The 16,841-nt window shown below is 37.5% G+C and overlaps 1 protein-coding gene and 1 non-coding gene across 3 annotated transcripts; both read right to left on the bottom strand.

Annotated features, from left to right (window-relative positions):
* Window positions 1-4,244: 4,244 nt before the first annotated feature.
* Window positions 4,245-16,510, bottom strand: Zfp207 (zinc finger protein 207). 2 transcript variants are annotated; one of them, NM_001393767.1, is given in 12 exon segments: window positions 4,245-5,096; window positions 5,198-5,357; window positions 5,933-6,178; window positions 7,030-7,122; window positions 8,379-8,536; window positions 8,953-9,023; window positions 10,306-10,353; window positions 10,784-10,859; window positions 10,972-11,139; window positions 12,064-12,202; window positions 14,147-14,273; window positions 16,333-16,510. In NM_001393767.1, coding segments are annotated over 12 exon segments (1,488 nt in total). In that variant the 5' UTR covers window positions 16,374-16,510; the 3' UTR covers window positions 4,245-4,935.
* Mir632 (microRNA 632) lies at window positions 16,483-16,560 on the bottom strand. The gene has a single exon (NR_032750.1). It is a non-coding gene; the product is annotated as a microRNA 632 (primary transcript).
* Between the last annotated feature and the right edge of the window lie 281 nt (window positions 16,561-16,841).

Raw genomic sequence — 16,841 nt, 5'->3', positions numbered from 1 at the left:
ATCTTACAAAGAATTATCACAAGGAAAATTAGATTACTATAAACAAGATTATTAAATTACTTGGATGACAAAAAAACCCCCACAATATTGACAAAGGTTAAAGAGAAAGGAGAAACCCTCAGTTTCAGTCATGAGGAAGCCAGGACAGAACAGGGAATATTTTATTTGTACACTCCAATCACTTCACTGACTTTCCTTTGAGTAAATTTCCACAAGCTACAAGAAAATTAGTTTCATAGTACTACATAGGTAGATATTACCTTTAAAAATATGTGTCGGATTTATTAAAAATTTAAGTTATATACTTAGTAAATTCAATCCAGTACAAATGTACAAATCCCTCATGTATTTGCTTATTCAAACTGTATCTCAACAAAGTGAAGTCAGTATTATTTATCAAGTTTTACCAGTGTGCTTTACAGAGACCTGAAAACTATAGAATTCTCAACTGGTTCTCTGGATCACTGAACTACAGAGACACCAAAGGACATATTATCAACAATCTCGCCTCCACCCTGACATGGTGTTATACTCTTATCCAGGCTGACCTCAAACTCACAGCAATCTTCCTACCTCAAATTCCCAACTATTAGGAATACAGCCAAGTGCAAAGAATTATTTGGTATTCATTATTAAACAAATGTATCATCATTAGTAAATTGCTCCCCACCCCAATATTCAATAAATTAAGAACCTATTTTAAATTTTAACTTAGAATTGGGTCAGGCAACTTCAAGAGATTTAAGTATTCTAGAGCAGGGTGGATACAAGATAAAACTATACCTCCAGGCAGTTGTTAAATGGTGGTGGGAATGAAATCCAAGGTCTTGTACATAGCATATTAGATAAGCACCCTATGGTTGAAGTATAGTGAAGTCCATTTAACAAGTCTAAAAAAAATCTGTAATTTACTAAACTATAAACAATCCAGGGAAACATTGTCGTGGAAACAGTAGTTCCTGAAAGTATTTTAATTTTGTCAGGTGTCGGGGCTCAGGCCTTTAATCACAGTACTGGAGAGGCAGAGAGGCAGGCTCCCTGAGTTCGAGGCCAGCCTTATAAACAAGAATTCCAGACCAACAGCTACAGCTATACTGAGACCCCACCTCAAAAATCTAAAATCAAATTAACAGAAAACCAAAAAAGGGATTAAAATCTGTTTCCCTTCTGATGTAAAGAATAAACAAGTTAGAAGCTACTTTCTGCCACCACCCATTTTCCAACATAGTTCTTAACACCAAAATCAAAGCAAATTCTACTTGAAATCAAGTGTGGATATACTACTGGTATGTGCATTACGTAAAACCTGAAATTTTAACTTCTAAAATCATTCCAAACTAGTTTCATATTTATCACATGACCCACTTTGTTTGGCTACCTGGAAATTAGTTATCTTCCCATTCAGACATGTAACAGCCAAACCCTTTTATACCACACCTGTAGTCTACACCATACATACCACACAAGCACAGACAAATCACCTTCCCACTCATTACAGGGCTCTACATTAACATTTGCTCTAGTGTGGTGACATTTGAGAGCATTAAAGAGCATAAACATTTCCAGATGACCTTACCACCTTGGTGTTCAATATAAGCTTGGGATTTACAACAAACTTCAGTATCCTGTGGCAATTCAAATAATTAAACTTATCCTTGAGGTTAAATTTAAGTTTGAGCAAAAGACAACCAATGATTACAAAAATTTGAATGAAACATAAGGCCTCCAAATCAAGAATGCAAAATGAAGAATTTACTAAGGTTCATAAAGCTTTAAATATTACATAATAAAACAACTTATTTATGCTTATTAACACCACAGTCAAACGTGAATATTAATATAGAGCCTTCTCTGCCAAAGGAATATAAAAATCCTAAGTTTAATTAAATTTAGGGGCCTTCACCAAACTTGCTGCAAGTTTGGGGACATAAATATCCAACAGCCATAAAGCTGTGAAAGCCCCTAGAAGTAATAAAATAAATCCCACTTGCCTCAGACTGAACAGGGCAACACTGAGACTCAGCCTCAGCCTGTCCTATGGCAGGGCTATAGGAAGAAGAAAATTTTAATTTTAGAAAAACATCACCCAATTAATTAAAAAAGACATGCATCATTTTTTAAAGTCCCAATGATCAAGCAAGCAACAGAAAAAGAGCAGGTCTTTTTGTCTATAAATGCATTGTGAGTCCAAACCTATTTCTTGGAGATTTCCATAAATAACTCATTAAACTCAGTTTAAGTTCATGTGTAATCTGAACAGTCAAATAGGTGTTCTCCTCCTAACAAGTGGCATGATTACTATAATAGTAAGGAGACAAATTAAGTGATAACTCACAAGTCACTCAGAAGTAGATCCTCATCTGCTAGTCTTTTTTCTATCAGTGTAAAATAGGAGTAGAAAGCAGTGCCAGACTTTTTTATTTAAACTGCCCCACAAGTGGATGGAGGCTGAGTGGCTCATTCATCTTATAGCTTCATTAAGTGTTGTACAGGGACTGAAAGCAGTCTTTTTCTGAGACGTCTGCAATTCAAGTGTAAACCACTTCAAAATTGTTACACTTGTCATACTATGGACCCCAGAAGCAATTAGGTATGCAGAACTTTCTAGAAGCTTAATTCTTGATGCATTCAAAAATTATACTTTCAGCAACATAACTAAATGGATACCACTCCTGAGCCATGCAGCTACAAAATACAAATTATACGTAATATATAATGTAACACAAAATTTTAAATAAAGATTTTACTTATAAGTTGTAGATATCAGAGAATAAGTCCTGCTATCTTATCTTGTTCTTTGAACAAAATACAAATGTTAATCTTTGTATAATTCTTTGTATATAATCTTTGTATAAGTTCTACCAACACTTCAGTTTTCTGATAATGGAATTCTGAAATGCCTTGTTTTAGAAGAAAGCATTACTAAACCTTTCTAAACTTAATTTTGCCATCTTTTTAAAAAAGGTAGTATTTTGTTGTGTTTCTTTTTCTGAGAGAGCTTTAGTTAACAAGTGTTCAGGTGAACAGTGACATGTAATTCAGCTGTTGGCAGGAACTCACTTTGGTATATATGTCTGTGTTCATTATAAAGTAGATGCAAGTTTCTGTACCTCACTGTAACTACTGCAGAGGAGGCACAGAGTCAGTGCAGCGAATACCAAGCTAACAACGGCATTCAGCTTCAAATTGTCATTTGTCAGAATTTTTACTTGTTCACTTTCCTCTGTAACAATCCAAAAATTTTCAAGTTAAAATTCCTACAAAATTAGAATAACTTTTGTTGTCACATCTTTTATCTAATACACTTCATAGAAATTATTAAAGACGGCTAGTATTTCCTCAGAATTTTTAAATCAAGCCAACCTATATTCGTTTATGGATAATTACTTTGTACAGATTACAAGATACTTAAAAATAACTGATCATAAATCTACCCAACCCCCCCCCCCCAAAATAAGATGTCAACAAAAGCTGTTAGAGCTACTATGGTAAGACATCCAACACAAAATCCCCAACAGTGCGGCTCGAGATGGCCATCTTCAAGAGGTCCTGAGTTCAATTCCCAGCAACCACATGGTGGCTCACAACCATCTGTAATGGGAACCCCTGGCATCTGGTGTGTGTGAAGGCAGCTACATTGTACTCATATATATAAAATAAATAATTTTTAAAAAATCCCCAACAGTAGTCACCCTTACAAGTAAAATTTTCTATAAGAATACAGCAACATCCAAAATTTCCAAGGATCATAATTACCAGTCAAACCATCTGGCTTAGTTAGGCAACAGAGGTTACCTATCTAATCTCAACTAACATAACCTACAAGGAATATAATAAAAACTTTCCGATACTGTGCACAAAAGAAGTTAACCTCTATCAAACCATTAACACGAAAACATGCACCTAAGCTTCTAGAAGCTCGCACCTGGAAAGCTTCTGAGGTTCATAAAATATTCAACTGGCACCTGATGTCTTAAAATTAATCAAAAGAATATGAATAGGTCTGGCACTAGGGTCTAAACAATATTAGAAAATGTGAAGTTTACACTGTGAACTTCTGCAATAATGTGAAACCAAAAGATGTACAACAGTGACACACAGTCTTCGTACCCGTAATGATTCATGTGTCTATGAGTTTCTGTCAACAAACACACTAACAAGAACTTTATGTATATTCTTATATACTAAGACATGCAGCTAAAAAAACATCTACAGCTTAAAGAATTCAATCATGTATCAAAACTGTATTGGTAACTGAGTTTTATTATGTGGACATCTACTGTGGCATGCATCTGTACAAACCTTTCAGGCAGTGGTCCACAGCTGGGTTATGAATAAAAAGGCATAAATTTTTGTCTCATTTTATTACAATGAAGTTTAACAGTACAGAAAAGTCACATGACCATAATAATGGGCCAGTTTTCTTAAACCCTTCAACAGGAGGAACTCTCTAATTACATTAAATATTGTTACACATTCAAACTTCCAATGTACAAGTACTTGGAAATAGTTACAACCCTCACCAAGCTAGGTTGGGGACGTGAAGTCCAACAGCATTGGAAATGCTGCGAAGGCATAACTTTACAAATAGCAATGTAATCTTACAGAACTTGCCTTTATTTAAGGTGGTATGTTCATGTAATTCCAGCGCCTTCACAATTTAACGAACCAAATTTACTATACTTCACTTCTAAAAACCTAGATGAAACATGAAAAAGAAGCCATACAGTATAAATTGCAACTTCAGGAAAAGTTCCTGTTTTATTATTCCAAATAATTTCTCCCATGTCAAATAAATGTCCAATAGTTCCTGGTATGTGGGAAGATTATGTTTGTTAAAGTCACAATGAAGCCTTATAGACGGAAGCTTGTCTACATAAACAGCACAAGTTGAGAAAAGGTTTAATCTCCAAACCTATTAGACTTGAAGTAAGATCAGTAACGGCCACCTTGCGACATTACAGGAGGTCTCATTCCCATTGGAGGTCGAGGAGGCCCACCTTGGTAAGGGGGCACCATTGGTGGTCCCTGTCCATATGGTGGCATAGCGCCAGGAAGATAACCAGGCATTCCTTGATGGTGACCACCATACTGACCTAAAAAATACCACATGATATATATATTAGTCTTTCTTTGCTTTTAAACATTTTATATAGCTACTTAAGTCACCAGAGAGAGTTAAAGAAAACAAAAGTACCATGAGGTGGCATTGGAGGCCTCATTCCTTGCTGCTGTGGTATGCCTGGCTGTGGTGGCATCATGCCCCCTATTGGTCCAACTGGTGGATTACCAATCGGAGTTTGTCCTGGTCGAGGAAGATTTCGCTGATATTTAGGTAACTGTGCCCTTCTTTCTTCCTGAGGATAAAAGTAATGTACAATGTCTACTATAAAGTTGTAGAAAGACAAACATCGAAAATCCTAGTAATTTTAAGTACACAATTACTCCTCAATAATTACTTTTGCTCACACAAATCAGTACTACTACTTAAAATCTTCATGCCTTATGACTTTAGCTATTTTTACATTAGAACATGGCTAAGTTCACAAAATTTATAAATCTAAGTATTAACTTTCTATCAAATGAAATTCATTTGTAACGACTTGAATTTGTATACTCTAACACTCTACTATTGTCACTACAAGCAAATTTATGTCAACACGTTGTTTTTAAAAGAATAACCAACCTTACTGTCTTTTTCTTTTAGAAATAAGAGGTTAGAAATATGAGGCCAAAATATGAATAGTATTTATGGCACAGTATTTATGGTATGGCTTCTTAAAAAATAAATGAAAACCATCTGGGAAGATTTAAAATCAGTGAAGACCACGTGAATACAAATAAAAACCTCTCCAATGAGCAGGTTGCTATGATTTTTGATCAAACAATACTAGTAAAGATCAACACTAACAAAAATCTACAAACAACTTACCAGTGATATATCCTCATCTGGATGGATCAACTTACTGGTTGCACTGGTGGTTGTCAGTGTAGCAGGCTTACTTGTTATTGAAGCTGCTGGTTTAGCTGCAGTACTGTTTGTTGTACTAGTGGTTGAAGCTGTAGACTGTGTATAAGCAGGGAATGTAGGCTTCGGGGGTTCTGTAGTCGTTGCTGCAGGGGTACTATTTAAGGGCTTAAAATCTGTACCAACAGGTCCTTGGACAGCTGCCTGAGCCTGTAAAGTAACAACCCTTTATTATTAAGATGTCAATATCCAATGTTTAGCATAACAGAAAACCAAATGTATATGGTTTTACATTCAATCCTTAAGAATATCAAAAGATACTCGGCTGAAATTACTATACTTCACAGACGCCTTATACCTACTCTCCAAAAAAAACTTCATTACATTGCTTTGTATTCCTTTTTCCATTTGCTATAGAATCATGTAATAGTATTTAATGCAACTGCTTTTATTCTCCTAAATTCTTTGTTTAAAGTAATTTATCTTTAAAGCAGCTCAAAAAACTGAAACTACAGGCTGGGATAATAAACCCCTTAATAAGCATTAAGAACTCCAGAGTGACTCATCGGTGTCACAAACTAGGCAGGTGTTCTACAGAGAGCAGCACACTATCCTCCAATTACTAATGGCTAGAACACAGCATAGACAAAAGGGTTAATGGTGCAGGCTCTAAATAAAGTTAACAGTAACACATATTATTTTCATAATACGAGTGTTTAAAATGTTAACTTTAGAAACAAATGCAGAGTGCTAAACTTCTTACATAAAGATGTGACGCATTAAACAGCATGAATCAAAAGTAGCTTAACCATGCATCAGGCTAACCATTGGCCATCATTGTTCATCACTGCTCACATGCTTTTAACCCTTTAGAGCCACAGAATTTATTTTGTTGGAGTCATTAACATGAATTCAAATTTACAAAACACCATTTGAGTTTTAGTATTTGTTTTACTTCTAAAAAAACTAAATATATAGGAAAGATTTAACTTTCATAAAGGGTCCAAAGGGTTAAGTAGTAAAGCCATTTTAACAATTTTAAACTGCAACTTCCTGCGTACTTGTGCTGTGCTAGGAAACAGAGCTTTAGAAGATGCAGACAGACTTTCTGAATTGGATGAAGCTGTACTTGAGCTTGTTACAGGTGTCCCCATCTGTAGCATAAAAGAAAGGAAACAATGAACCGTCTCCGAACAAATGGGTGAAACATGCCATGTGGCATTTTAGTATAGATTGCATTTTTTATAAATGCAGATTGTAATGCAATCAAATGTCATTTATTTAAAGAGGCAGTTAATGCATATTTTTCAATAAACAGAAAAAGTACATGCCTCAAAAAAGTATCTCTACACCAATACAACTAGTTAAACATAAGGTTCTTTTCTAAACTTAATGTTTGACATTGCAGTAGTTCAAGAATCTTAGCATAAACTGAAAATGACAGACAGTTCTCTATGCAGATGCTCTCCACAATGAGCCTATAGATTTTGATAAAAGTTTAACACATCCATAAATAAAATCTCTATTACCACAAGATTGTAAATTTAGGCAACTAAAATTTAGCACCCAGAAACAGTACGAAAGAGGAAAATCTAAGGGTTAAGCTTTAAAAATCATCTTGATCCTTTTAAATACATCTACTTAGTACTAAATGATATGTACAAACATTTTGGCCCACTCATCCTCTAGAAATTGATGGAAACAAACAGCTATATTAAAAGCCATTAAATGGGGGTTGGGGATTTGGCTCAGTGGTAGAGCGCTTGTCTAGCGAGCGCAAGGCCCTGGGTTCGGTCCCCAGCCCCGAAAAAAAAGAAAAAAAGAAAAAAAAAAAAGCCATTAAATGATGCTCTTCCAACTCAAGTGTAGCACTGCAATTTACCTCGGAGAACAAATGAGAACACGCACCAAATGTCTTGCTGTAGTCTGATTTTCACAGGGTTTCTATGGAGCCTGACTTTCCAGAACTCACTAGCCTTTAATTCAAGAGATCCATCTGACTCTGATCTTGAGGAGAGCTGTGTTCAAAGGCATGTTCCATTACCACCCGGCCCGCTAAGGTCTTATTGTAAACTTATTGGCTCCAACCTAATTCTATTATTCCCTTCAATAACTCAAAGGAGGACCTGGAAACATTTATGTAAGTCTTCAGAAATTCAACTTTCACATCTAGCTACAGCTAAGAATAAAGAAGCCACATCTTTGGAAAAATAATGTCTGATTTCTTTCTACCTGTTGTGAAGAGGAAATAAAGGTATAAACATAGCAAATGACAGGTACATTTTAATGTATCACATTTTAAAGTTTTAATTTAAGAAATCAATCTGTAACATTTTCAAAGATATCTGTGAACAAGTCCATTTTACCTTAAACATACAATGTACACTCCTTTTCAAGAATTTCACCTTACCTGTCCAGCACTGGGGAAAAGAGGCTTAGTAACTGGAGGCTGTGGAGCGGGTACTGCTGCTGTCGGTGCAGGTGGTCGATTGAGAATACCTGGTGCTGAAACAGCCTGTGCTTGAGTCATTGGAGGAATTCCAGGACGTGGAACAGGTGGGGGCATACCTGCAGCAAAAATGATTCCCAAGAATTAAAAAAAAAACATTTAGATCAAACAAATTCTATATGATTACATTTGTTTCTCACAATAGTTCAAACTGTGTCTTCATTTTACAATTTTAGAATCTTAAGTGCAAATCAGTATGACTAGACACCACCTATAAACTTACTGGTTATCAGTGTTTGTCCAACTGGTCTTTGAGGCAGGATCTTACACTAGCCCTGGCTGGCCTGGAGCAACTATGTACAGACTAGTCTGGAGCTCTAGATACCAGTCTGTGCCTACTAGAATTATGAAGGTACTGAAGCTGTATGGCATCACACCTAGCCCATTCACCAAACTTCAACATGCAAGAGAATTAGAAACTTAAAAAGAAATGCTGACACATTATAAACAAAAGCAATTGTGTAACACTTCTCACCTGGTGGCATACCCGGCATCAGAGGTGGTATTCCAGGTCCAGGTGGCATCATTCCACCCATTGGCATCATTCTATTAGAAGCAGAATTTAAAAGAATTAAAAACAAAAATTAAATAGCAGTATAAAACACAAAATAAGTATTTTTGACAATTGCAAAGGACTAAATAAAAAACTTGAATATCTGAAGTACTAAAATCAAATCAAGCCACAAGACTGTACCATACACTGTAATAATTCTACCGCAATAAACGTCCTACAAACTCTTCAGTTTACCATTAAAAGAAGTGGGGGGGGGTTGGGGTACCCTGGAGGGAAACCCCAATGGCAGAACAAGGTCACTGAGATCCAATAGTATTCTTGAGAATAAATACAGGGGACCCCATCTAATAAATGTGTTAATCGGAAAGTTTTTGTTCCACTTGAAAAATATGCACACAGAACATAAAATGCAACATTTCTATTGAGTTGTCCATTGTGGAATAAAAACTTAAGTCTGGGAGTAACAAGGAAAAACCATCATCAATATTAGTAAATAAAAGCTCAGATTATAAACTTTTATTTTCTAACAATAAACTGTAACTCAAAAACATGACCCATATTTAGTTTCCCCTTTAAAAAAAGGCTCACCTTCAAAGACCAGTGTCCAATTTACTTCAATACATTAGATTACAAGTGTATGACCTTAATCTGTGCTTTGTCTGGTGGCTTATTTTGGTGTTGGGGACAGAACACAGTGCCTGGTGCATGTTATACATGCTTCTACCACTGAGGTATACTTATCAGAATTTAGCTTCTATATGTGAATCCTAATTAGATGAAAACTTTACTACCTGCTATAATAAAAGCATGATGGCAGAGTGTAGATATTCTATATATCTATATAGAATATACATATATTTCTACATCTATAGATATTAGAAATAGATTATAGGTTATTACCTCTTATTATTGGGTCTTACTATCTATGATGGTTCAAGAGAGCATTTGTACACCTAGAAAAAAATTATTTCCCTTTTGTGATGGAAACTATGTAGCCCAGGTTGACCTAAAACTATATGTAAATTAATCTGCCTCATATTCAAAGGGATTTGTCTGCCTCTGCCTCCCAAGTTCTGAGATTAAAACCAAGGCTACCACACCTGGGAGGAAAATTATTTTAACTTATTTGCTCAGAAATGTTTTAATTTTCTAATTTAAAAAAGATGTGTCAATGAGCTAACAAAGTTTAAAGTTTTTGTGAGAAAGATTAGAAAATTTCTTAAGTCAGCTGAATAAATATCATTAAACACACACACAAATGACATTATGATTATTATTATACCTCCTGAATTACATTATGAATGATATGCTTACATGTTTTCACCGCAAAATGACTGGGTGTATTTTCTCTGATGATGCAATCTGTGAAAATGTATGACAAAATCAAAATCTAACTGTGATTTTCAGAACACAGCGGGAAAGTGTACTGTACACCTTTCATATCCAACTAAGTCAAAGTGATGGGCAACACGCACCTCAACTTCATTTTAGTCTCTAACACTTTGGTAAATCATTTACAATTCCCTCTGCCATAACAAAGACACTCAAGTCTATAATCAATACTTTAATTACACCAAATGCAACTGAAACAGATGGTTTCCTACATTCATCCTACAACCCAAAAATCTATTTTCCTTACAGGAAAATTATGTCTCATACTTACTGACCCCTTATTAGAAATAAAAGTTTAAAATTTATAGAGCCCATATTTTTGAGAAACAAAAAAATATTTAAATCACAGCACCCAAGTTAAAAAGCCCCACGCCCACAACCCAACTGCAAGTTTGCTTACCCAGGTGGCATTCCTGGCATAACTGGGGGCATGCCTGGCATCAGGGGAGGAACACCGGGCATCAAGGGAGGTATGCCTACAAAATTTTGCACCAACAAGGTTAGCATTGGAAATTAAACCAGAGGAAGTAAGACTTGTGTCACATCAATGAAGTCCTCAGGATACATTTGTAACAGATCTCATGTTACCTGGAGGCATTCCTGGTGCCCCAGGAACTGGAGGCAGTCCTGGCTGAGCCATTGGTGGGATATAACCTTGCTGAGGTTGAACAGGCTGTGGCTGAAAGGAAGTCGAGGCTGCAGATTCGTCATCATCATATTCGTCAGAATCATCTTGTTGTTTCTTTTTTTGACTCTCTGCCAAGAAAAGGTTTTAATTCATTTTCAAACATCAAAGAGGAAACTAACAATTTTAAATTTGCCCAGGACTTTAATCCCAACGTTTTGGAGGCAGATGCAGGTGGATCTCTGTGAATCACTCCAGTTCAAGGAGATCCAACAATCTCTTAGGCACTGGTTCCCAAGTGATAACAGACATACATGCAGACAAAACATCTTACATCAAATAGCTTTTTTAGAAGTCAAAATAATAATGTGAAGAGGTTAGGTAATACTTTCTGTCATCTGTACAGTACATAGCTTGATATCCCAAAACAAATGACACTAACAAACACTGAACATGGAGGAAAACATAAACTCAAAGTTTAGAATTGGAGGGACTGAAGAGATAGATGGTTTAGGTCCAATTCCTAGCACGCACAAAGCAGCTCATAGCCAAACGTAACCCCAGTTTCTGGGAATCAGACACCATCTTTTGGCCCTTGTGGGTACCAGACTCAGTGGAATCCAGACATAGGTGCGGGCAAAGCACCCAAAGAGATTAAGTAAAACTTAAATATTAAAATTTGGTAGCTGGGCTGGAGAGATGGCTCAGTGGTTAAGAGCACTGACTGCTCTTCCAAAGGTCCTGAGTTCAATTCCCAGCAACCACATGGTGGCTTACAACCATCTATAATCAGGTCTGGTGCCCTCTTCTGGCCTGCAGGCACATACATGCAGGCAGAAAGCTATATGATGCATATATACATAATATATAAATAAATGTAAAAAAAAATTTGGTAGCTGAGTACAGTGATACACAGCTATTATCACATCTACTCAGACCAGTAAGAGGGCTCAACAGGTATAAAGGTGCAAGCCAGGCAACCTATGTTCACTCAAGCCTCAAAATGGCAATACTCTCGATGTAAAAATGTATTTTAATACACCTGCAATTCTTACCTTGTGTTTTCTGTTCAAGAAGTCGCCGTCTTTCATCCATATCCTTTTCTGGAATACCTTCCATGCCATATATTTCCAATTCTATGTCTGTTCTCCCAGGTATTGCATTTGGTACTGCATCTATGGTTTCTTTATGCACCTGAAAGAAAGAAAGAAAGAAAGAAAGAAAGAAAGAAAGAAAGAAAGAAAGAAAGAAAGGAAGGAAGGAAGGAAGGAAGGAAGGAAGGAAGAAAGAAAGAGGTTTTTTTTTTTGAGCCGGGGACCGAACCCAGGGCCTTGTGCTTCCTAGGCAAGCGCTCTACCACTGAGTAAATCCCCAACCCCAAAAGTTTTTTTTTAAACTAGAAATTACTCAGCAGACTAATTTTGATAACCAATGGATGGATCTACCCTAAGACCTTCTTTGGGCAGTGGTGGCATCGTTAATCTTAATCCCAGCACTAGGAGGCAGAAGCAGGTAGATCTCTGAGTCTGACTGCAGCCTGGTCTGAACTGTTGTGTTCCAGGATAGTGAGGGTTACAGAGAAATCCTGTCTCAAAACAGTGAAAACTAAACCAAAACTGTTGCTTAGTAGTGGCAGAACAAGTAAAAAGAAACCTAGAAATTTGAAGGCCCAGGGTCAGACTGTCAGCATAGTGCTACAGGTGCACACAAATGTCAAAGTATACTATAGTCACTTTTTAAATTCCATTCACTCAGAATAACAAACTTACTACTGCCATTTCTTTCATCCTGTAAAATCCTATAACACAAAGGTCTTTTATTTTGCTATTCCTTGAAAATTGTTCATGTCTTTTCAGTTCTCTACTCTGACAGCTTCCTAGTGTTAGTAGTTGTCTTGTTTTCATTTTCTCTATCATTTATAAGACAGACCACTTTGTTATTTTCTTCCACAATATAAATCTGTGAGTTCAAGGTCAGTCTAGTCTAAAAACACAAGTTCCAGGACACCCAGAGCTACAGAGAGAAACCCTGTCTCAAAAACAGTCAGACTCCTAGTCCTTCCACAAACTCCAACTGACCACGCACACACAGAGAATGAAAGAGGCAGGAGATGTTCAGAGGTGAAGGACATCTACTACTGCTCTTGTGGAGGAGGAGCAGGCTTTGGCTTGCAGCACCCACATCCGATAGCTCACCATTATCTGTAACTCCAGGTCTAGGGGACAATACCCTCTTCTGGCCTCGAAGGCCAACTGTGTACTAATGAGCACATAACGGACAAACAATTGATAACATATAAAGATGTATCTAAATGGCTACTACAATGCAAAGGAGAAAACGGGTAGTACTAAAGATCAAATCCAGGGCCTCAAAGATGCCAGGCAAAAGATCTACCCTTAAAATACAATTCTAGCCTTAATATATAAACTATGACAACAGGACGCAAAAATACAAATTCTGAAATTGTCATTATTTCATTATGAAAATAACTCAAAAGAAGTTTGAGAACTCAGAAGTTAGCAGCACTCCTGATCTTCCAGATGATTTGAGTTCAATTCCTGCCAATTAAATAAAAGCTCACAGCTTCCTGAAAATCCAGCTCCATAAAACACCTCCCAGCCTATCCAAGTACCCACACTATGTGTACAAAAACCACAGTAAAGGAGGGTGCGGGGAAACAAGCAAGCAATTTGGACATCGAACAGAATAATGCTTCCAAGTAGGGTATCTTCAAGTATACTCATCACACAAAAAACTGAATGGACTGAGCACTTAGGAGGCAGAGGAAAGAGTATCTTTATGAATTTGAGGGTAGCCTGGTCTACATAATAAGTTCTAGGTCAGTCACCTAAGGATAAATACTAAGACCTTGTCTCAAAGAAATTAACATTCAAGTCCATTTATCTTCTTAATGGCCACAGAACAGACATGGAGTCTATGTAGGTAGGTATTCCTGTGACAGAGCTTGTGCTTAGCAAATGGGGTCTATCCCTACCACTTCCCCCCAAAAAGGATAGAATACATACCTGAGTTTTTAAGTAGATTCAGCTATTTACCTAATACATAAACAATAAACAAATGCCAAAGACAAATTCAATATTCTTCTCCATGTGGTTACAAATCACGAGAAATTCTTACCTGCATGCAATGAATAGCTAAACCAGGTCCTGTGTACAATTTCTTATGACATATGTGGCATTTAAAATGCTTTGCTTTTTGGTGCTGTATAAGGATCTTCTCATCATCAAAATCTCTGTTACAATACCTGGTCAACATTAAGGTTAAAAAACTGCACAAAAATAACCCCGCTAGCAACAAAAGCAACCAGGTCGGGTAGATACTACCTAATTAGAAGCTAAGCAAGAGGATGCTTGAGCACAGGAAAGTGAAGCAACCTACAAATATTCCATCTCATAAATCCCAAAATAAAAACTTGAAAGCTGAAAATGGTGGTATATGCCTTTAAAATCATCACACTTAAGAAACAGAGGCAGACAAATCTGAGTTTGAAGCCAGCTAGGCCCACAGTTGTGAGTTTCCATTTTAAAGTTGCCCCTATTCTGTTACATGAAAAGCATTTTTTGTATTTATATCGAGGCAGGATCTCACCAAGTTATTCAGGGTTGTGGTGGTGCATGCCTTTAATCCGAGCACTCAGGAGGCAAAGACAGGCAGATCTCTGAATTTGAAGCCAGCTTGATCTACAGAGTTAAATTCCAGGATAGCCAGGCTACATGGACGAACCCCGTTTTAGAAAAACCAAGACTTCAAATTGTGATCCAGCATAACATGAAGCCCTAACACACACACACACACACACACACACACACACACACACACTCACTCTCTCTCTTTTGATCTTTCCATCATTTAAATCAGGCTAGTCTACAGAGCATGTTCCAGGAGAGCCTAGGCACACAGAGAAAACCTGTCTTGAAAAACAAAAATAAATAAAAGTTCCATGAACGAGAAAAGATTGGGGTTGGGGATTTAGCTCAGTGGTAGAGCACTTGCCTAGCAAACGCAAGGTCCTGGGTTCAGTCCTCAGCTCCAAAAAAAAAAAAAAAAAAAAAAAAAAATTAACCAAAATTAAGTGAGCCAGGACTGGTGGCACACTGCAGTCAATCTGTGACAGAAATGAAAATATCTGAACTAGACAAACCTGGTATGCAGACTGAAATCCTAATCTCAAAACTCTTTTAGCCTGGCAAACCCTATGCCTTTGATTTCAACAGATGCAAAGGCAGGTAGATATTTATTCTGTGAGTGCCAGATCAAACAATGAGACTAACTCCAAAATTTTTTTTTCAAAAGAAAAAGAGACTTCAAACAAGGTATTGATGACCCATGCCTTCAATCCCAGCACTTGGGAAGCAGAGACAGGTGGATCTCTGAGTTGGGAGTCCAGCCTGGTGAACAGAGTTCCAAGCAAACAGAACCCCAATCCCAAATAAAAAGGGAGGAAAAAGGCAACTTCACGACGATTCATTAAATATACAATTGAGTTGAAACTGGGAATTCATATTCTATTATCCAATTCAGGACAAAGAACACATTCAACTAACAACATATAAAATTCCTACCAGTTTGATATTAATCTATGCATTCAGGAAATTTAATTCACATGTTTAATCCACAAAACTAAGAGTTTTGACCTCACAAGATTTTTTCTATGAGCGCGTTAAATAATTCGTGACGGATTTTTAGCTATTTGACTACTTAATAACAAATCTTGAAACAAGTCGTTTTCATGTAATAGATAAAAAACTAATCTAACATAAAATACGTTATCCAAAAAAAAAAAAACCGAGAAAATTGCTTTCCTTCCCAACAGTTTAACCAGTCCTACAAATTGGGTAAGAGATAATAGAAACTCCACCCAGTTAAGCAAACGCTTCCCCAAGATTAAGGCGCCAGAAAGAGACTCTGAAGCCAATCCTCCGCCATGGGGGAGGGGAAAGGGATATTTACAGATCAATTATCCAAGGAGTCAATTAGTACATTTTCCCCAAACTCAAGTCCCTTTGTGGGATCTTCAGCGAAACAACAGACACACGAGTTCTTAGCGGTGACTGCACTTGAGGGAGGGATCCAGGCCCAATGATCGCACCGAACCAGAACCTGAGTCACCGAGTACAACGCTACCAAACTCCGGAGCCCTCTTGCCCCAAGAACCCGATTTTACAAGAAGCCATCCCAAATCCTAACTCAGCCACCACAGAACACGGGTCCGGCCGTGCTCTGCCAACAGGCCTAACCCAAACCTAGCAGACTCAAGAAGCGACACCCACGCTCGGCCTCCACGTCAAACCCACAAAGGATACCAGCACCACGGCTTCAGCTGCTTCTTCTTCTTGCGACCCATAACTGCGCACTACAGACTAGGCAGAATAGAGGCGAAAAGAAGCTGGGGGGAAAAACGAAAAACAAAAAAAAAAAAGAGAGAAGAGACTCGCACAGTTCTCGGAACCAACCGCCACCACCACGTCCGGCAGGAAACAGACACAAAATGGCCGACACCCTCGTTCTATCTCCACCTCCCGTCAGCCACCGCGGCGAGAGCTGGAGCGCATCACGTGATGCGTGCTTCAGCCCTGAGTGGGTGAAGAGGCGCTGCCGCCATCTTATGGGGTTAAGTGGTGGTGAAGCTCCCTGGCTGAGTACGCTCATCATTTAGAGCTTGGGTTGTGAGTAGGTCTGCTGTCCCGTACGCAAACTGAAGAGAGAAAAAGATTACGAGTATAACTAAGGATAGGTTACAGATAAATAAAGGTAATTGGGACATGGTCAATTGATTTTTTCTCTGTTGTTTTGCTTTTGTTTTTTGAGATAG

This window comes from Rattus norvegicus, chromosome 10, assembly GCF_036323735.1.
Source record: "Rattus norvegicus strain BN/NHsdMcwi chromosome 10, GRCr8, whole genome shotgun sequence".
NCBI classification, from domain to species: domain Eukaryota; kingdom Metazoa; phylum Chordata; class Mammalia; order Rodentia; family Muridae; genus Rattus; species Rattus norvegicus.
The sequence above is the reverse complement of the archived record's forward strand: the minus strand, read 5'-3'. Positions and strand labels throughout refer to the sequence as shown.